Source organism: Heloderma suspectum, chromosome 7 (genome assembly GCF_057233095.1).
Source record: "Heloderma suspectum isolate Gila_16-S chromosome 7, 16-S_ref, whole genome shotgun sequence".
NCBI classification, from domain to species: Eukaryota; Metazoa; Chordata; class Lepidosauria; order Squamata; family Helodermatidae; genus Heloderma; species Heloderma suspectum.
This window is the reverse complement of record NC_139464.1, coordinates 68,474,689-68,497,611: the sequence shown is the minus strand read 5'-3', so window position 1 is coordinate 68,497,611 and position 22,923 is coordinate 68,474,689. Positions and strand designations below refer to the sequence as shown.

The 22,923-nt window shown below is 43.4% G+C and overlaps 1 protein-coding gene across 2 annotated transcripts in view; it reads right to left on the bottom strand.

Moving 5' to 3' along the window:
- The window catches only part of PTPRB (protein tyrosine phosphatase receptor type B), a 106,310-nt gene that overhangs the window by 79,131 nt on the left and 4,256 nt on the right, over positions 1 to 22,923 (bottom strand). Inside the window, exons 3-4 of one of the 2 annotated variants that reach the window (XM_084810494.1) lie at positions 10,234 to 10,475; positions 383 to 659 (exon numbers count right to left, since the gene is read on the bottom strand). In XM_084810494.1, the coding sequence (XP_084666620.1) occupies positions 383 to 659; positions 10,234 to 10,475 (519 nt within the window). Of the gene's footprint in view, positions 1 to 382; positions 660 to 1,260; positions 1,696 to 10,233; positions 10,476 to 22,923 lie in introns of those variants that run through there. The other variant, XM_084810495.1, reaches the window with a different exon arrangement.

The window sequence follows — 22,923 nt, the reverse complement described above, 5'->3', positions numbered from 1 at the left end:
GTCTGCATTTCAAATGCAGAAATTACAAACCACATCTTTTAATGAGATTCATTTCATTGCTCACCTTGCTATGAAAAACAGTTCTTAACCTATGCATAGAGAAATTGCCCTTATGAACTGATATTAACAGTAAGGTGAGGATTAGTTCTGCACCCACTAACCTACATATGGAATATATTGAAATACATTTAGATAACTTACATATGGAATATACTGAAACGCATTTAGAATTATCATTGCCAGCCCTTCTCAATCTTCACTTCTTTTCATTTTATAGCATCCTGACTTTATTGTGATTATCATCAGAGACAATAGGACAACAATATATCCTTTCTCCATGCCTAACTTCCCTCCTCATCAAACCTGCACCTGCCATCCATACCTGTTTGCAATGTGATATTGCTGGTTTCTCCATCAGACAAAGAGACAATCTTGAGATAATACAAAGTCCCTGCTTCCAAGCCATTGAAGTCACACTCATAGGAACCGTTGGCTTTCTGGATGGGCTGGCAAACCCTGTATAAGGCATTGCGGGAGCTGCAGGTTACGCTGAAGTTACAAGGGTTGCCCAGACTGTTCCACTTTAGATAGACAGACCGGCTAGAGACCTTCCACTCTGTCTGGTTGACGGTGCATTTTACTGGAGCTCCTAGACCACTCTAGAGAAGGATCAGAAACAGCAGATGAAATCTATCAGTAAAAGTTTTGCCTCTTCTTTACCCTCGCCTAAGTCCATCATGCTAAATTTAGATCCTTGCACTTCAATCTTAAACACATGACATACCTCCCTCTGTATGGAAATGGAAATTACTTCCGTGTGTGTGTGTGTGTCAGTGTAAATAACACAGACATGCCTTGTACTCTGTATTAACTAATCTGGAATACCCGCCACCTGTAGACAATCCCAACCGCAGAACGCAACACCCCTTTAACATCTTGAAGGGCCCAAGGGCTGAAGTAGTAATTAGCATGTATGAAGTGATGTTGACTGAATATTGAGGAATGCACCTGAAGTGGTTAACTAACCTTGGAGAGATATGGGTAGGGCAGGGAGAAGGACTTCTTCCGTCTTTGGGTAAGGTGATGCTGAGAGCAAATATAAGGCAAGGAAAGAGGCTGATGTAAGGAGCAGCAGCGGGAAAGCAAAGGGCGGTGTGTTTAGCAGGAGGGGAGATTCGGGTCCTGCCTCGCAAGTCCCCCTTTCGCCCCCCACCGCGCCGCGCTGAGCCCCCCCCCGTCTTGCGAGTGTCTGTCACCCACCTTGAGAAGGGCCAGCGCAAGAATCCACAAGGAGACCCCCGCTCCACATCTCAGCCTTGCCATGCGTTTGGCTCTGCAAGGCAGGCTGCGAGGGGGCGGGGGCGAGGAAGCGGCTTTTGCCCCGCCGGCGGCGTCGCCGGCCTTCCTCAGCTCCCCCCGCCCGCGGGCCGGAGGGTTGCAGCCCGCGGCGGCCCCCTGCCGGCCAGCTCGACAGCCGCAGGCGCTCAGGGGGCTCCCCGGAGTTTCCTCCGGGCAGGGCGCGCGCAAGGGCTGCTGCCCCGAGCTGCTTGCGGGCGCGGCGGCGACAAGGCGCGGCAAGAGACGGCTGCTGGCCGCTGTCCCCGCGCTGCCATGCTGACCCGGCCCTTGCCAGGCGCTTCGGCGCTCAATTTCTGAGGCTCCCTCAAGAGGGCTTTCTGCCCCTCCGCCTCCAGCGGCGCCAATGCCTGAGGAAGCAAACGAGGAAAGCGGCGCCCCTCGGCCTGCCGGGCGCTGCCTCCCCTTCCCGGGACTTTCGCTTCCCCCGCGCTTTCTAGAGCTCTTCTCCTCACGACGCTCGCGGCTCTCCTCCTCCCTCCCTCCCTCCCACGCACCATCACCCCTTTTTTTTCCTGCTGCTCTTTCTCCCCACCCCACCCCTCTTCCTTCCTCCTTCCCTCCCTGGTCTGGAACTTCTTTGCCCGGGGCTATTTCTGACACTGGATGGAACGGGAGATGATTTCCTTCAGGCGTTTCTCCTCCCCCTGGAACGCCCTCTGTAAACCTCTCCATTTCACGCTTGCCTCAGCCCTGGCCAGGCTCATCCAAGGCACTTGCCCCCTCCTCCCTCACGGGGCTTTCCCCCTCCCTGGGAGTCAGAGCTGCTTCCACTCGTTTTGACAGCAACTAGGAATGAATATGAACCTGAGCACGCTCCGGGAGAGAGCGCAGGACAGGAAGGCCTGGCGTGCTATGGTCCATGGGGTCACGAAGAGTCGGACACGACTGAACAACAACAAAAAGGAAAAAGGACAGCGACTGTCTTAACACAGGTTTCAGTCACGGATTTGACCAGGCCGTCTAGTGGTAAGGCCGAGGTCGAAGGAAACCAGGGGCAAGGAAATGCACTCGGGAATAATAATCTGGCCTCATCTCTATTGGCCTTAGCCAGGGGAAATGACCACATGATGGATACCTGAAGTGAGGTCCAGCCACATGCGTTAAAACGCAACAACTCGCGGAGAATCCACATGCCGTTTCTGGGGCTTGCTTCCTTCGAGTGAGGTTGTAACAGAAGGCAAAGGTGGATAACCTCCAAATAACAACCTCAGCAGCAACTGTCCTGAACTCCTGACTGTGCAAATAAGACCTGAAGTGCCCCTGAGAGCTGAGATATAGTCCATTATTTCTAGGCAAACGCTTCAGTCTCTTTTACAGGAACTGCAAATTTCCTCTTTGCTTTCTTAGCAAGAATAAATCAGCAACTAACAGATACACAACCATTATGTTTCTCTCATACATCCCAGCCAATATAGCCTGTCTACCTGGAAAACACGAGAGTACCACACTAAGCAGAATTTTATGTTCAGTGATAATTCCATTCCATGGATGGAGGAGTAACACTGAGTCATCCTATCTTATCCTCCCCCTGCCCCTTGTATCAGCATCTGCCTTTGAGGCAGTTACCATTCTGTTTCATTTTTACCAGAATTTGCACATTTCTTCATATTCGGGAAAGAAAGAACTTGAGATTGTAAAAAATGTGAATGCAGAAGAAAGCAAGATTGATACATCCATCCATCCATCCATCCTTAACCTTAATTCTAGTATTATGAAGGGAGAAAAAAACCTTTCTAACAGTTTAACCTTTCCTTGTAGGAAGGTGCTCCAAATCTTCAGTCATTTTAGTTGCCCCTTTCCACTGCATTTCCTGGAAACGAATATTACTTTTGAGATAAGGGAACCAAATGTACACAGTATTCCAAACATAGTCACCCCATAGTTTGCCAGTGCCTTGCATAAGTATTCACCCCCTTTTGACTTTTCCACATTTTGTTATGTTACAATCTGGAAGTAAAATGGATTCAATTAGGATTTCTTGTCACTGATCTAAACAAAATAGTCCTTAATGTTGAAGTGGGGGAAAATCTACATATTTTACAAAATGATTTACAAATAAAAACTGAAAACACTGGATTCCATAAGTATTTAAACCCTTTGCCGTGATACCCCTAAATAAGCTCTGGTGCAACCAACTGCCTTCAGAAGTCACATAATTAGTTGAATGGAGTCCACCTGTGTGCAATTCAAGTGTCACATGATCTCAGATTAAGTACACCTATTTCTGGAAGGCCCCATGGTTTGTTGGAAAGCATATCTAAACAAACAGTATCATGAAGATCAAGGAGCTATCAAAACAAGTCCAGGATAAAGTTCTGGAGAAGCACCAAGGCTATGAACATCCCCTGAGGCACCATTAAATCCATTATTACAAAATGGAAAGAATATGGCACAACTGCGACTTTGCCTAGAGAAGGCCATCCACCAAAACTCAGTGACCGAGTAAAGAGGGCATTAGTCAGAGAAGCAACCAAGAGACCAATGGTAACTGAAGGAGCTGGAAAGATCCAGAGCTGAGATGGGAGAAACCGTCTATGGGACAACTATCACATAATCACACAGAAACTACACAAAGCTGGGCTTTATGGAAGAGTGGCAAAAAGAAAGCCATTGCTAAAAAAAAACAAAACTCCATATCAAATCCCATTTGGATTTTGCCAGAAGGCATGTGAGAGACACAGCAAACATGTGGGAAAAGGTTCTCTGGTCTGATAAGACTAAAATTGAACTTTTTGGCCTTACTGCAAAATGCTATGGGTGGCACAAAGCCAACAGTGCTCATTGCCCTGAGAACACCATCCCCATGGTGAAGCATGGTGGTAGCAGCATCATGTTGTGGGGATGCTTTCTGTGGCAAGACATGACAATTGCTGTTCACCAATGGTCCCCATCCAACCTGACAGAGCTTGAGCAATTTTGCCAAGAAGAATGGGCAAAATTGCAGAATCCAGATGCACAAAGCTGGTAGAGACTTACCCCAAAAGACTCACAGCTGTAATTGCTGCCAAAGGTGCTTCTACCAGGTATTGACTCAGGGGGGTGAATGCTTATGCAGCCAACAAATACCAGTTTGTTTTTGTTTAACTTTTGTGCTGATATAAAAATATGTTGCACCTTCGAAGTGTTATGTATGTTGTATAAATCCAATGGTAAAAATGCTAATTAAATCCATTTTAATTCCAGGTTGTAACACAACAAAATGTGGAAAAGACAAAGGGGATGAATACTTATGCAAGGCACTGTCTATAAACTAGCTGTTATAATACTGGCCATTTTATTTTCAATCACTTTCATAATAATTCTTAATACAGAATTTGCCTTTTTTCACTGCCACCACACACCCGAGTTGATGTTTCCATTGAGCTGTCCACCATGACTCTAAGATTTCTTTCCTAGTTAGTCACCACACCAGTTCGGATCCTGTCAGTATATGAAATTTTTGCTTCAATGTGCATAACTTTTAACTTACGTTGAACCTAATTTGCCATTTTGTTGTCTATTTGCTCAATTCAGAGAGATCCCCTTGGGACTCTTTGTAATCTGCTTGGGCTTTCACCACCCTGAATAATATGCTGTTATCTGCAAACTTGGTTCTGTCCTTGCGCTCCATATAAGTTATGAATATATTAAATAGCTCCAGTACCAATATACATCCCTGAGCAATCCCACTGCTTACTTCTCTCTATTGCAAGGACTGCCCATTTATTCCTGCCATCTGCTTCCTGTTCTTTAACCAGTTTCTGATCCATAAGAGAGCCTGTCCTCTTATGTGTTGACTGCTAATTTTACTCATGAGTCTTTAGTGAGAGAATTTGTCAAAAGTATGCAATGTCTACTGGATCATCCCTGTCAACATGATGAGGCAGGACTTCATTCTGATTCTGTCTCAGTAAATGCACCATCCTAAGCAATTTTATTCAGAACTTAGTCCCAGTGAATTCAGTGTGATTTATTCCCAGATAAGTGTGCACAGGATTGTAGCCATAGGCTTGCTCTTCAATATGTTTAATAATTCTAGATTTAATTGTGATTTTCACAGTCTATACAGGGCAGACAATATACCTGCAATTTCCTGGATCTCTCTCAGAACCCTTTCTAAAAACATTAAATTCTGTATACTACCTTCCAGTCCACTGGATTAGAAGGTTAATTTCAGCGATAAGTTACATGTTTTTGTTAGAAGATAAACATTTTCACATTTGAGTTCTTTGCAGAGAAATCCAGGAGGAGATTCAATTGTGGATTTCCCCTCTCTACTTGGAAGAGACTTCTGAGCAACTGCAACCTTGGAAGAGACGTCAAAACGGAAGAAAAGGGGCATTGGGTGGGGTGGGGTGGGGTGGGGTGGGGTGGGGAGGGGTGGGGAGGGGAAGGAGGAGGAGAGGTCCGCATCCACTCAGTCTAAAAGTCTCAATCCAAGAGCTGTCACCCTCCCGGCTCACGCCCTGACAAGCAAGCTTGACAAGCTGAGAGGCCCATCTAGCTGACATTTTTTAGACTCTCGGCTGTAAAAGCCTCCATCCTCTTTCTGCTCTGCCTGGCTTTTGCTGGCATGGCTTTGGATAGACAGAGGGCTGTGTGATCAAAGCCTTCTGTCTATCCAGTGTCAGCCCCTTAGGATTGTGCTCTTAAGCTCCAATCCTATGGTCCCTAATAGGGTGTCCAAGGGGCCATAGTAGATATTTCTCTCTCTCTGTCTGCCTCTTCCTTGCTGGTGTGGAAACCACTGTCACCTTTGCCACTCCACTATTGGTGCTCCAACAGTGGTAGCAGCAAAAAGAGGATATGCCGGGGCTGAATCTGGGGAGCCTTTGGATCCCCCAAATTCAAAGCCCTCCCATTCCACCAACACACGTATTGAATAGGGGGAAATACACCAGTTCTGGAGATGATGTTCGTTCTCTCTTTCTCTTTCTCTCTCTCTCTCTCATCTATTTAAGAGATTTATATACTGCTTACCATATTTTTTAAAAAATAACTAAAAAGTGGTTTACAGGGAGATTAAAATACATTAAAATACATCACAATAAATACAAAACATGTATATAAAACCTTAACAACATTAGCACCATAATTAATAAACAAACATAACTAACAAATAAACATGCAGTTATTTTTCCCTCCAGCTGTCCCCATCTGCCTTGCTAGCATGAGCCTGGCAGGGCATAGAATTTGATGGTAGTTCCTCTGCCACATGTTGTCCCTCCCCTGCCCTAGTATGTAAGAAGAACTGTACTGGATCCAGACAAAAGCCAATCTAGTCCAGCATTCTGTTTTCACAGTATCCAACCAGATGCCCCGGTGGGAAGCCAACCAGCAGGACATGAGTGCAATAGCACCCTCCTGCTCGTGTTCTCCAGCAACTGGCATTGAGAGACACACTGCCTCTGATACTGGAGGTAATATATGGCCATCATGACTAACTGATAACCTTATCCTCCATGAATTTGTCTAATCCTCCTTTAAAGCCATCCAAGTTAGTGGCCTTCACTATATCTTGTGGTAGCATATTCCATAGTTTAAATCTGTGCTGTGTGAAGAAATACTTCTTTGGATTGCTCTGCCCAGAACATTTGGGTGTATGCCATCCAGAACCATTGACTCTGGAAAAGTGTAATTGTATACATGGCTACTCAGAAGTAAGCCCCACTGAGTTCAGTTAAGTGTGTATAGGATATCAGCCTTAATTTTTTTTAAAAAGAAATCTTTTAATTTTCCAAGCTGACCTAGACATTTGTCTTTTGTCACCTCCATTTGATTTAATTCAGTTAGTTTTCAGTCTTGTAATAGTATATTAAAGGCTGATTTGTGCAATTTTGCACATGATTTTGGCTTTCAAACAGCCTTCTTACCAAATGGCACACTTGGCTGGAAGTAAATGCAGATGGTGGATTATGTGGTCATGGGAATGAGCCTTCAATAAAATCAAAACAAACATATAGATATACTAGTGTGAAATCTGAAATTAAGACTGAAGAACTCACCTTTAATTATATTTTAACTAAACACAGTACAAATAGGTTCAAAGTTGGCATACAAACATCAGAGAAATAGCAGCATAGTACACCAACAGTGATATTTTTAATGGACTTACTTATCATACTACCAAACAAATAGCAAAGCTGATACTGAATAGACATGGTAAATATGCACGCTTTCAACAGACTATTTCTAATGAGCCAGTTTGTAAGAAGAGAGAGCGAAGGAAAGATCTGGAAGTAAGTTTGGGGAGTGACTGGACATATCACTAATAGCAGGTTCCAGTCTGTTTTAGATCCTTTCCCAAGGTTTCCTGGCTGTTTAAAAAAACCACCAATCTCTCTCCTTTTATCGGGAGGAAATGGGCTTTGCATAGCCTTTCTCATAGTTCTGAATGTGCAAGCTGTAGATTTACTTGCAACCCAAGGTTGCTCTAACGTAAACATACAAAACAAAACACCAAGCAATTGCCATTGTGCCTTGAAAATGGGTTGGCCGCAGTCAAATACAACAGCAGCATCCAGGTTTTCATCATGTATATGAAGAAATGTTATTGTCCTTCACAACAATACTTTGCACTTAATACTATCCTGTATATTTTCAATAACTCAGATAAATATTAAATACATAACTGGATTTTTGTGCTTCCATGGACAAATATATCTTGATGGATGGTAAAAAGCAAAAAAGATAATGTGTATTTAATGCACTATGCTCCACCATACATCCATATAAAAATGGAATTTCCATTTGAAAACATGCTGAGAGAGGCTGTGGGACATTTCATTATGCAGCACATCAATGAACCAAGCCAGAAATATGTATCTGAATCAGGTACCTATTCTGTTATACATTCCAACCATACAATGTGGTCCATGCATATAGAGAAGACATATATGCCTCAGTAACCATTGAAACAAGATGGGAATTTTTTTTTACACCTGTGCTCTTACCACAGTACCATTACCAAGACATAGAGCTAAACCTCCTAGTCTTACATTGCTCAGTCCACTAAGACAGGCCTTCTTTGATCACTGATCAGAGAAGAGTGAGCTCTTTCCTGGCCTCTTCTCCCTATTTTTTGCACAGTTTTTTTTTCTGACCTGGCAGATGGAATGGCAATCTTTGTTTTCTCTTTGATACAATTCAGCATTTATTCTTTCCTTCTGATGCAACACAATGCATGAGAAACAATTTCCAGAGGGTGGCCATGTTAGTCTTTTGCAGCAAAAACAGCAAGGAGTCTTGTGGCACCTTAAAGACATTTATTTTGTGGCATAAGCTTTCGTGGACTATAGCCTACTTCATCAGATGGATGGAGTGTTATCAAGAGTTTCAAGTATATATACAGCACACATGGTGATGTCGGGAGAACTGTAAACAGTGAGATCGGAAGGACATTATTAAATGCAGAAAGTACTGACAGTCACAATCACATTATTGAATGACTACTGTTTGGTTGTCACTGCAGTACTTTCTGCATTTAATTCCCTTCTCACCTCACTGTTTATCATATGTACTGTGTGTGTGTGTGTGTGTATGTGTATATACACCCCGCCCCCCAGTAACACTCCATGCATTTGATGAAGTGAGTTGTAGTCCATGCAAGCTTTCATGAGTAGCATACGACCAAAGAACTGGTTGATTAAAATCAATATGTGGAATTCAGTTCAGTCCCCAAACTTGCACACTGCTTTTTGGACCTCATTGCCCCTTTAGGTTTGTCAAGTACAATGTTACCGTGAAGGCTACCAGCACAATTCTCCACCAGTGTCTAGAGGCTAAGAGTAGCAAGTCTATGCCCCATTGGCTCCCTGGATAGCCACCAGCCCTCTAAACATCCCACCCTGCCAACAGGACACATTTCTACTCTTATTTTCTTCTTGGTTCCTCCTTTCTTCAACTCCATGTCTCTACCTCCCATTGTTTCCTATTTTTCAAGCCACTGCCTAGTTTGTTCTGTTTCACTTAGCCACCCTGCCTGAGCCAGTACAGTACTCATATTTTTTTAAAAAAGTATGCTTAAACTGGGCACTTTTATTTTGAAGAGAAACAAAGCAGCCACTGGATTCCGATCTAGGATATGTCCCCAATCCAGATTAGAGACAGCATTAGTTTCCTGCTGAAAGTCCCCCCCGCCGCTGGCTACAATTTGCCCCTAAAGCTGTTGTAAATGCTAGCAGCAGCACAGGGGAAGGGAGGAAGGACTTTCCTCCCACCCCTCTTTGACATCTGGCATGCTGCCTGCCATAGCACCATACCAGATATCTGATTGGGAGGGGTGGGGAGAGACCTCTTAACCTTCCCCTGCTGCCGGAGCAACAGTGAAGATAAGCGAGGGAGTAGGGAGAAAGCGGGAGAGAGGCCTTCTACGACTTTGATTAAAATCCAGGCCAGAGAACATTGGGACCTGTAATGCCTGTCTCATTTTCAGAGGCAAGCATAATGAATGACCCAAACCAAATTTCTGAGCCCACAAATATGAATTTTGGCTGCATTAACAGCCACCACAGTAGCTCAGCCAGTCAGTGCCAGAATTTGCATTACTACGAGTTCAATGCAATATAGATCTGCTCCTACATGCTGAATTAATTGTCAATGAAGGTGCCAGGGTGCAGTCCCCTCGTGTTTGAGGCATTTTGCTTTCCTAGAGGCTGTTTCTTTGGGAATTTAAATGCACACAATGAGATTAAATGTCACCAAGTGCACCTTTTTTCTTGTGATCTACCTGTTCCTATAATCAGAGTGACTGTCAAGGTTTTGGCAAATCGCAGCCAGTTTTACTTATCTTAGATTCAGTTCAATGGAGTTTGTGAACCTCTGGTCTTGAGAGGTTTCATCCTCAAAGTAGCTGCAAATGAACTGCAATCTGTTCCAGTTAATAACTTATCTTACCTGTTCTGTGGTGCTAGAGAAATGATGGGTAGTTGTGAGAATCCAGGATTTTTCTGTCACATCAAATAAATTCTGGTTAAGATTCAGTTTGTCCATGTTTTTATTGTTGCTTTCTGTAACACTTCTGATGAAAATCATTGTACTGCTACTGCCAAGAGAATTCTGTGGACTATGTGTTATAGGATTAAAGGGAGGGGCTGTGTTTCTACTGCTCCGAACAAATGTTTCAGCATCTTGGAAATCTAAGATGAATAAAGGACAGTAAATAAAATCAGTGCTGAACATACTTAGAAACAATCTTTGACATACTAATCACATCTCTGAAATGAACATGAACATTGGTATACTGTTAACGATTTTAGGATAATAATTGATTATGTAGTCTTTTAACTGAAAACGTTTGCTTTAAGCTTCCAATTATATTTTCAGCTGGGATTGTCAAGGTAATAATCCACATTACTTTTTTCAGCTCCTGTGATGGGCATTTATTGCTAGTTGTCTTTTGTGATTATTACTTGTTCTAGTTGCTTGCTAAATGTGTGTGTGTGTGTGTGTGTGTGTTTAACCTGGCAGTCACGCTTTGAAAATCCAAACATTCCATGTATTTAGTCTTCACATACATTGCATCTATAGCCCAACCTAGTCTTTCCATGCTGTTGGTCAAACAAAAAACATAAAACTGGTAATGGACACTTTTGGACTAATGACTACTTCCACTATTTAAAAACAAACGAACCAAACTTCTATATGGAAAACACTTTCATAAGTGAAACTGGGTACGACACACACATAGATCATCATGTGTGAAGACTGCTCACATGCATAGTTTGCTACCAGCCAAGCTTCTCACTCATGAATGTACTGTGAAATGCCTGTGTGATCATCACACACTATTATCTATATCATGTGGATAGATTTCCCACATTGAAGTCCTTTCTCTGTAGGAATCTTGTAATATCTGAAGCAGCCCTAAAATGGAGTTATCTGTAAAATAGCCTTTGAAGCCCTGACAGCTTTTCAAATCTAGCACAAGCCATGATGTTCAAGGAGACCTCCCTTGTGACTTCAATAAATCATTGGTTTTTAAACATTGCTAGTACAAGTAGCATACTGATTTTTTTCTTCTATCTTATGCAAGAATGAGCAGATCCATTAGCATTCATTTCAATATGGTTAATGTGAGGCATCCTGTACAGACTTGTCCAGAGACTTCAGTTAGTGGCTCACCTATTAAGAGTTGTCAGGAGCATATTACACCAGTAATGAAAGACCTGTACCAGCTCCCAGTTAGTTTCTACATTCAGTTTAAAGTGTTAGTTTCAACCCCGAAAGCTCTAAATAGCTTGGATCCAGGGCATCGCAAGGAATGCCTGCTCTCATAAGAGCCTTCCCAGAGTGCTTCAGTCATCAGACTGGGACTTCTTCCAAGTGCCTGCATTGCCTGATGTTAGGTCAGCTGGAACAAGGGGCAGAGCTTCTCAATGGTAGCACGATCATTATGGAATACCATCCCTGGAGAGGTTCAGCAGGCCCACTTGGTTTTTAATTTTAGAAGATCAGTTAAAACTTCATTGTTGCATTTGGACAATGAATCCAAGCATTTGGATGCTTCTCAGACTTAAGTGAGGCATTCTTCAAATATGCTACTATTACAGATTTTTATTGGTATTTTGTGGCCTTCTACTTTTTAATCTGTTTTAATCTGTTGCAATAATTGGATCTTGTTAAGTTACTTTTCTAGCTGGTAGCCTTCCTGTGGCTCCTTCTGAAGCAACTGGCAGGCGGGATATGGATGAATGAATGAGGGGTAGGCAGCTTGTGACCCTCTGGATGTTTTGGCCTGCAACGCCCATGATCCCTCACCATTGGCTATGCTGTCTAGGGCTGATGGGAGTTGTGGGTAAAAACATCTGGAGGGCCACAAGTTGCCCACCTCTGGAATAAATGAATAAAGAACATAGGAAGCTACCTTTTCATTGATCCTTCTCACTCAGAATTGTCTATACCAGTGGTAGGCAACCTTTTTGCCCCTGAAGGCTGCATGCAGCAATGGATGGTGAATCATTGGCCACACCTAAGTGAACACATGTACATGCATGCACACACACATGCACAGGTGCATACACACATGCGCACCCACCCACATGCATGAACACATGCTTCCAACAGCTGTTTGGTGGGCTGTTGGGAACTCAGTTGTGCTGGGGGAAAACAGTACCCGAGGAGAGTCATCCCTCTGCACCCTCCTCCCAGCACAATTGCAGGCAGCAGCAGTTGTGGCATGAGGAGGCACCTGGGCGGTGGTGGCAGCAACATGGACTCCCATGGTAGGCATCATAGGAAGCCTTTGAGGGCTGCATGTGGCCTGTGGCGCATGGATTGCTCCTATGTCAGTGATCTTCACTATTTTTGAAGCAGGACCCACTTTAGCTCCAGGCACCACCACTGAGAACACTTGAGAGCCTTTCCTGGGCCATGGTGAGGGAATGGGCAAGTGGTGACACTATGCACTGGACTCGGCTAGAAGCCCGTTCTGGCTTCTCCTCCCTACCCCATGTCATTTAAGCGAAGCCTCATCAGTCAGTCACCAGGCCAATTCCAACAGACTCACGTGGTCCTTGGCTTGGGATGGATCTTTTTCTCATCGCTGAGTGAGTGCTTTGCTGTACTCAGCACTGCGAGTTCTCACAGTGCAGATCCATGTTGCTCTCTCTCATCCATGCATTCAGTTTAACCTCCCACACCAGCACAGTGCACCACTGCAGCTAGCCAGTCACATTTCTCTTTGCCACTTGCACACTTCTCTCCCACCCCAACACAGGGAATTGGCTGCTTGCTCCTGTGTTCTGCTCTTCTCCCGCCACCATCAGCCACCTTACAGCTGATGAACAGCATGTTTGATTCTTCACCCCGGAAGATCACAGCACCTGGCCCACCACTGTTGTTGTTAGAAGTCACCTTTGCGCAAGGTCAAGGACCATTCCATGTCACTTTTGATAGGCACACAATGATTCCCACCAATATACACAAAGTGCACAATGTTTTGTGGGTGGGATGATAGATACAACTGGGTCCCTGACCTGCAAACCTCAAGTCAGGGGCAATTCATAGGTCTCCTCAAAGTACCACAAGCATCACCTAGGAGTTCAGGACTAGTTCCTATTTCTACCCCTACCCCTAACTGCTCATCAGGGAATGCAAAGGTAATCCTTCAGCTTTGGAGAATCTGGCGGTGGTGATCCTCTATGTATCATCCATCCTTCCAAATCCTCTACACCTATGTATCCCTTTGTACAAGATATAGGTACATGAGTTATCCTTTGTCTGAAACAAATACATAAATAATGAAAATCAAACATGAGCTCTGATTCATGTGCTTCAGTCTCCCACTTTTAGATCTTTGAACGCTATGGATCTGTACAAATTGTGACTGGCCATGTGTTGAAGCTTGCCAAGTGCTTGACCGGAAACACACATCCCTGTTTTTTTGCAGCCCCTAGCAGGCAAGAAGCTCATCCAACTCTTGTGTTGGATGAGCTTCTGTACATGGCTGATAGACTCTGTTTGACCTGCTTGGTTGAGAGTTGTTCAAGGTTGCTTTATAATAATAGATTGCTTAGAACTTTTTCATGTAAACTCTCATGCTAGCTCTGTTCAGGAAATAACCTTCTGTAGGCACAGCCCACAAGCTTCTGATAATGGGTCATGATTATATGAGCTTTTTTAGTCACCTATCTTTTAGGGGATGCCAGAGTAGCAATTAGAGTGCAGGAAGAAACTTTTACATATTTTCTTTCCAGATTCCATGGTTCTTCTTCCATGGTAAGAGAACTGGATTTCCTTTCTATGTGGCTGGGAGGGTAAAGTTCAGTCTATGTGGCATTCTATTGCCACTGGGACTATGTCCTTTGCAATTTAAATATTTTTGTCTCACAGAAAACATCACTACTTTTCTATAGCACTTTCAGAATGTGTTCTGTTTCAGGCACTTTACTCCTAGAGGCAGAGTTTCATGCATGGCAGAGCCTTGCTTTGCCACCACAACATTAGGCTGGTTGCCATGTATAACCATTTTAGCTCACAGACCCTTAAAAAAAGTTGTAATTACTGGGTTAGCAGTAGCAGATGTTTCCAAATATGATCACAGAGCATGTAATTATGAAGGCTTAGAATGTCAACCTATGATTTCTCCTCTTCCAAAAGGAGCAGTTTGTGAACTTTCATCCTGAAACGAACAACATCTTTTAAAAACATTGACATGCATGTTTAATGCTACCAATAAAAATAAAATTGCCTGTTTGCTATTTGCTTGCACAAGATGTGTGTCCCTGTAAGGTCCTTTCAATGAAAAACGTTCCTTGTTCCAAGCCTTCTGCCTGTTATGTTAGCCTAACTTATATTTTTAACCACTCCAGAAGGCCTCCCCCCTCACCCCCAGCAAATGAGCACATAACTAACTTAAGTTTTCCTATTTTGAACTATAATCTTTGCTCTTCTTTGGACAGGAAATTGGAGGAGTCCATTCAATTACACACACAAATCATAAGTGTGAGGCAAGCCCAACATCCGGTACTGGCACTGTGACAACCCATTCAGGAGAGTCAGTAATACATTTGTGGGTCCTACTCTTTCATATAAGTATCGCTATTCTTGTTTTATTATAGAGCCGTGTGTAGCTGTGTGATATGATGATTGTTTCAAAAACTGCTGTCAGGCATGTTTTGGAACTTATGGGCAAAACTGCGTAAACAATGTGCTAAAAACATTCTGTGGGCTTCTTCACACAGAGCTTTTATCCTGCTATTGAGACTGGTTACTCATGGAAGTTTGCAGGTCCTTTAGATGACGTCATCAACCTCCAGGGCGTCTCCTGCGCTAAATGACCTTCATTCAATTTTTTAAAAATATCAGAGATAATGAGCTATCAAATTACAGTGCTTGTGTTCTGCTTGAGTTCCCTCATGAAAAGAGGAAAACTAGCAATAAGAGGAGCTAGCCCACAGCGCCATCTAGCAGATGCTTAATGAAACATATGGAAGACTCAGATAACGGGGGAAAGGAGTGGGGAAAGGAGGAGGAAAGTAAGTAAGTGTAAAGGGAGTCCATCATGATCCTGCATTTAAAACAGAAGCAGAAAGCCCTGTTTTAAATGCAGGATTTTAGGCTGGTATAGAGATACTTTGTGACAAGTTAAGTCAAATTCTGTGCCAGGGTTATTTAAATTCGGTGTCCTTTATAAATTATGTATATTGTAATCCCTCTGCAGATATTTCCATATTGTGCATAGTGTATTCTGCTTCTATTTGTCATGGGAAATGCAAAACAGCCATGCAGGGTACTGCATATCACTGGGTATCTGGCTCATCATCTCTCTCCCTGACTCTTGAGATTTCAGTAGTCATTGTTCATACCCTTTCAAGCCTTAAGGTCCAGAAACTTGCTTTTTATTTAAAACACAGAAATCTGAGATTCTCAGGATACTGTAATTTTGTGGTCCGACCTGGATCTTCTACCATGATTAGCTAATGAAATTAGATGCCTTTCACATATTTTCTTAGTCAAGATATTCATAAAACCTAAGTTCACCTCTGAACCTCCAAACTACCAACATCATTTTCCTAACATTGGTTTAGTGACAGACATTGACCTGGTTTGCATATAACGCTAACCCCTGGTTTATTTAACCTGTAGTTAACCCATGTTTTGTTGCCCTACTCAGGGTTTATCTGCCAGATGACTTTACAAACAGTGGTTTGTTTTCTCAATCCCTAACTTGTTTGTTTCCCTCCTCCTTCACATGCTCCCTCCCTGTAGCCTAAATGCCTTTGTGGTGCTGTAGTACTGGCATGTAGAGTGGCTGGTTCTTTTACTGGTGTTGTAGCCTCCTCTGTAGCCTGGTGAAACAACCAATAAACAACCCAAGTTCTGGGTTTGCACATAAGAACAACCCATGGTTTAAAGAACCCAGAATTCAACAATCTGTGGGTTAGATCAACCATGGGTTAGTGTTATGTGTGAACAAGGTCATTATTTATACACCACACCCTTTAAAATCCATAATTCAGCTTCATTTTTGTGTTCAACAATTTTGGATGTGTATGTTTTCAACCTGCTTTCCCAACAAAGAGCAGCAGACCTACATTTTCTTACTTAAACATCAAATTCTGTGAGAATACTATTTATTTAGATTGAAATATTGGCTGTTACTATGGGATTTAATAAATAAATAAATTTAAAATCAGAATGAGGACAGAAGAAATAAGGAGGAGAGGGAACAAGTATGTAGGCGCTTAAAGCAAAGACTGTGTCCACTGGAGAAGGACTGTGAATTTTGCAAAGTGCCGTAAGCCCTTTTAATTGCTGAGGCCACCATTTGGAGCTCCCCCCCCCCCGCTCAGTGGGGTGGTTGAACCCCACATCAGTCTCCCTACATTACTTGTCAAACTATTTTCAAAATGCAGGAGCTTCAAAAGTAGTTTGCAATTCAGGACAAGGAGATGCCATTATGATTTTATTATGGATGTTATGTAATCATGAGCTTGTTATTTTATATTTTTGTTTTATTTTTGTACCTTATTGACTGTAAGGTTCTTTGATGGCCGATATGTGGTGGAAAGGCAGAAAATACTAACATTAATACTAATAAATGTTAAAGAAAAGTCAGAATCTATATTACGCACACACATACACATGGCTTTGTGTGTGATGGGATCCATCAGCTTCTATCTCATAATGGGGCTCATTGGTTCATGGCTTGAGTATTTAGGAGGCACTTCATATGCTTTCTTATCACCATGCCTTCCTAACTCACATCAGTCATTTAGCAGCTCATATGCTACATCCCTTTTGCTTATCCTCTGTTTTGTCTACTTAAGATTGCAGACAAAACAAAAGGAGGATATAACGTATGAGTGAAATTACTCATGTCAAATTTGATGACTAACAATTTCTTCTCAAATGAACTGAAGAGTTATGGGGTGATTTGAAAAACAATATTAACGTCAGTATAATCTTGGACATTTAAGAATACAAAGATTTGATTTTGGAGATGAACGTAAGGGTAGCTTTAAATTAAAAACCTGTAACTTTTAAAAGATAAGGATTGCATTCATAACCATTTGTCAAGGATTGCTTCTTTCTAGTTTGTGAAATATCCATCTCCAGCTTCCAATATTTGGTTAAGAAGTTGCTATTTGGGACAAATTTGCAAATAACTGTAAAAATTAGCATTCCCCTAGAATCTATAACATTGCCTGAATCTCAAAATCTGCATGACATTAATAAGGTTTACAGCCCAATGTCATAAAGTCTACTCAGAAGTAAGTCCTGATAATTTCAATGAAACATGCTCCCAGGTAGGTGTATATAGCAGAGGTGGGCACCCTTGGGAGGTCTGGGGGACATTTTCACTCCCTGGAAACCCTCACAGGCTGTACAACAACAGTAACCTGTGGGTACTAAAAATGGGGAAACAAATACAAAACATAAAATAAAAACAAAACAGCATCTGGAGCTGTTATGGAGTACCAAAAGGGTCAAAATTAGTTTGCAAATAAGCTAATTTGCAGGTGTCGTTTTGTTTCTTTGTTTTAAAGATGCCTCCAGATTTTGTGGGAAACATTAGGGATGGGCAGAAGGATTACCTCTGGGTCTGGGTGGGGGGTGTCCGCAGTGGGTGGGGAGGTGATCTGTCCCTCCCCCCCACCGGAATCCTAGCTGGACAGCTCCGCGGCGATTCCACGCCACCGCCGGATGGCTCTGGAGTGCCAGCAATACGGCTGCCATTGACTGCCGTATCGTTAGCTGGGTAGATTGACTGCGGATGCAAATGGTGTCCACTACACCATTTGTGTCCCTATTTTTTCATGAGATAGGCTACACAAATATTTGTGTAGCCTATCGTGTGAAAAAGCACGGACACAAATGGCAGCTACTACTGCCATTTATAGCTGCATTTACCTTAAACTAAGACCTTTACGGCCGCAAATGGTGTAGTGGATGCCATTTGCGTCCGCAGTCAATCCGCCCAGCCAGCGATACAGCAATAGCGGCCTTATCATTGGTACTCCAGAGCCGGCTGGCGGGGAGGATCCGGCCGGCGAGGATTCCTCCTAGATGTGGAGGTAAGTCTTCCGATCCTCCACAGACTCTGGGGCAGGGGGATTCTTTTGAATCTGGCCTCACTGGGGTCTGTGGAGGATTTCTCTCCCAGCCCTAGGAAATATTAGGGAGACTAGGGGGCTGCATGTGGCCCATGGGCCACATATTTCTCACCCCTGGTATATAGGTTTGCAACCTTAGAGTAAGCCCCACTGAATTCAGTGGGGCTTATTTCTGAGTAGACATATATAGAATTGTAGTGTTAGTGATGCAGTCAATGCCTTTTTTGTTTTGTTTCCTAATGGGATGTTTACCAAGACTGTTTTCCAGACTGCAGTTTGCATGGATCATTGATTGCATTACTCATAATTGCTACATTTATTTATTAGATTTATATATTGGTGTACCCCTAGTGGTCTGAGAGGCTCACATAGTGCAATTATATCAACTTGCTCACAGGTAAGTGTGAATCAACTTGCTCACAGGTGTGTATAGAATGGAATCACAAGTTTAAATTATGCGTGTTTTTAACAAGAAGGGGAAAACTCCAAAGAAATGGATTATTGCTAAATACCCCTTGGATGTTCCCCCTATGGCAGTAACATAGAGAGCATCTGATAGCATAATGCATGCTCTTGCTAGAAGAGACAGGATACAACCTCCAAACTCCCACCTAGTAGCTCTTGAAGCTATGGTTGATGACAATTGCTCCCCAGGACTCCTATAGCCTCAGGTCAGCTGACGATCATATCAGTATTCTCTCTGGGATGGATGACAAGTTTTTATAAGGGGCATTTTAATCTGGCTTTGATTTAACACCTCACAGGCCTGTACTGTACACATGGAGGTCTATGCTAGTGGACTCTACCCCATTCACTTCCATATCTCTGTACATGGAAGGCTGTGTGTGCAGGCCATTCCCTGACACTGGAATGAATGGGGCAGCAATTTTCTGTTTGCATTCAAGTGATCCTCATGTGTGCAGTGGAGTTCTTGGCTCAAGTGCCTATATGTGATACAAACAGCAAAAGGTATATGATAGATAGAACTAAGTAAGTAGGAGGCGCCAAAATGTAGTTAAGCATGGCGACCATCTATTCTTGCTTCAAGACAATGTGATATGTCAGGGTCTTGTCTGACCCAGAGCCTGGGAAAACCCTCTCCAACTGAAGACCATGAGGAACCTGCAGTGGCCCAAGGCAGCCTGAAGAGCCCCATCTCAGGAATGCATCACCTGGGCCCTCCAATGATTACTCTGACCCCTTGATCCCTGATTCTCCTCTTTGACTCCCAGCCTTCAAGAGTGGGAGTGGGAGCTTGTGGGAAGACTGAGTACCTGCTTGGTGGCTGGAAGGCTCTATCACCAGGGGTCTGCTCAGGAGGAGAGAGAAGAACCAGCTGAAAGCAATGACTGAGCTGAAGAACAAGAAGAGAAGGAATTGGCAATGGCTCTCAGTCTCTTCTGGACCTTTACTTGGCCTTATGATGTTACTGTTTTAAATTGTTGTGCACTGCCCTGATGGCCTTTTAGCAAAAAGAAAAAAGAAAAAGAAAAAAGCAGTATTTAAATGCTAACAACAGTAATATCACATTTTGAGCCATTACCTCCATCTCCTGTACAGGATGACACCTAGCATAAAGGTTTCATCAGCATTCAAAGGCCACACTATGCAAAAGTACAACCTCCATTTTCAGACACCATATACATACAAGCATCTGCTAAGGGCTGACATCTGGAGATGGTTACTGCCCTTCTGAACTTCCAGGACGCATTATGCCCTGTCCCTGAAAGCATCATCCTTCAAAACATCCCTGAGGCCTCTAGCCATTGTTAGGAGACAAGATGCTGAATCAGACAGACTGTTCGTCTGATGCTGTAGCTCTCTTCACACAACATATCCAGGACATATGAATGTGTGAATGAAGAAGAGCAGAATTGTGCCTGCTGGCCTTGGCCCATCCCTCATCCATGTGTAGATCTGAAGCTGTGGACAGAACCTATGCAGATAAACAAACAGATGGACAGACAGACAGACTAGATAGATAATACACAAGCTATACCCTTGTGGGCTTTTTATGGGTGATCTGTACCCTCTACCTTTTCAGGGCACACCTTGTATATACAGAGCCTCTGCATCTAGAGCAGGGTTGGGCACAGGCACTGAGGGAAAAAGGAGTCTGTAGTGGCTATGGAGTGCCAAAAGGGTCAAAATGAGCTTGTTTGCTAGTTTGTTTTGACCTGTGGGCACTCCGTAGTGGCTATAGACACCTTTTAATAATTTTGTTCCTGAATTTAGAGGGCAGTTGGGGATGTGGGGGTGGGAGGAGCCACATGTGGCCCACCCCCTGTGTGTTGCCCACCCCTGTCCTTGAGCTCGTACCTGTGTTCACAGCTTCCAATCAATGTGCTAATGGGGAGCAGTTGCCAGTGGCTGCAATCCTGCAGATCTCTCATGTGTTCATGTCCTTGGATATCTTACCATATTTATCCATTGACTACAAATCCATTCAGAACTGGATCCAGTGTGTGTGAGTATGTGTGTGTATATCTGTATACACTCTAGAACTAAGAAAAGTAAGTGGACAGTTTCCAAACTCATGCTTCTTCATACAAATTCATATTTCATTCAGTCTTAGGGTCTAACACATGCCACATTCAGAGCTCTCTCCTCTCAAATCACTGTTGGCTATTCCAAATTAACTATAGACTCTTTGAACATTTTAATAGGAAAGCAATATTCAAATATGTTAAACAAGCAAGCACATTCTTCCATCTGTGTAACTCATAGCAAAATAGTTTGCTGGAATTATACGTACATGTCTTCAAACTCATATAGCCAAATAGTATAAGCCAATGCAGTACATGGGCAAACTAATTTTTTCCTGCATCTTAAAAGTGTCAGATAAATTAACAAGAAAGCCCATCATATACTACATTTTCATTCAGCAATACTCCCTATTGGTGCCAATGTGCAATATCGGTTAAAAACTGTTAGAACGTGTACCCCAAATCTATCACTCCCTCTAATAGCAAACTCAGCTGATGAGTGCTGACAAAACTGGGCCACTGAGAAACAAGGAGGTATCAGCATATCAGCCTGAGCCTTGCCGAAGTACAAAAAAAACTGTCAGGGAAATATCTACAGTCCCAGAACAGGATGCAAACAGCCCAGTGGACGCTGTGCTCAGTGTCCACAACTAAGCGTCTGTTGGGGGTGGGGAATGGAAACCCAGGACTAGGTGAGAGGGGAGATGGAAAGGAATATTCTGGAAGGAGCATGGCTAGCTGAAACACCAACCAGGAGTGTGTTGATGCAGGTCTCACTTGGTTCAATTCTTCTGAGAGACAAGTTCAAAGTATTTTTTTGAAATACCTTTTTAAACTATGCATTGTTCATAGAACGATACTCTTGAAAAGCAGTTTATTTAGCATGGTCTGCTCTTGATCCTCATTCTCTCTCTCCTCATTGCTACCGCATGCTTGCTTGCAGGCAGAAAGTCAGAGAGCAAGTTGGCAATGGTATCTCCTCCTCCTCCCCCCCCCCCCGACCACCATTGTCTGGACCAGGGAGAGAGGCAGGTGAACAAGCAGTTTGCAATGGGGGAAGAGGAGGAGCAACAACTCCAGGGAGCTATTGCCAGTGGGCCCCTGCTGGGGTGTGGGCCTTCAGCAGGAGCCCAACCATGCCTACCCTTGACGCCAGCCCTGCCAGCAACAATATATTCATGTTGCAATGTGAAATATTTTGGGGTGGACTAGTCTTGAATGGGCAATTAAGGCCCGTTAACAAGTAAGACCTGCTCCTGGTGCTTCTGATGCTACAACTAGTTTATCAGTCTGGATAAACACAGCTGCCTGCAGTTTTGGACTTTCCTTGGGGGCTTGCCATGGGGGCTGTCATGATGAGTGCCTGCACTTCAAAATTTATCACTACATCACTGCCTGCATGACATATGGAATGCTCCTGTCCAGTGTTCCAGCCAGCTAGCTTGCCAGTCAGGCCCTCTTCCAGGCTATTCCAATCCACTTTCCCTGCCCCCCTGTTTTTCCATTCTCCACCCTTTCCAAGAGACCCTCAGCATTCTGTGGACATGGAGCTTTCTCAGTGCTCCACTGGGCTGCTAGTACCCTGTCCTGGGAATGTAAGGTGAAAGGCGGGCTATACATTTAAATAATAAAGAAATAATATATTATTAGTGCACACCTCCTCCTCTACCATGCAGATTGGATAATCAGGTGAATAAATGTAAGGTAAAATCAGATAGAAAATCAGCCTCTCACCACCCTGTGTGGCTATGCACCTCTATGCCTCTTTTTATATAGCTACATACATATATTCACAAAAAACCTACACAGATACATCCACAGTAATATTTTTTAAATGTATAAAAAGGTAAAGGTGTCCCCAGCCAGTCGTGTCCGACTCTAGGGTGCGGTGCTCATCCCCGTTTCTAAGCCGAAGAGCCAGCGCTGTCCGAAGACGCTTCCGCGGTCATGTGGCCGGCATGACTGAACACCAAGGTGCACGGAACGCTGTTACCTTTCCCGCCGAGGCGGTACCTATTTATCGACTTGCAATTTCTTGCTTT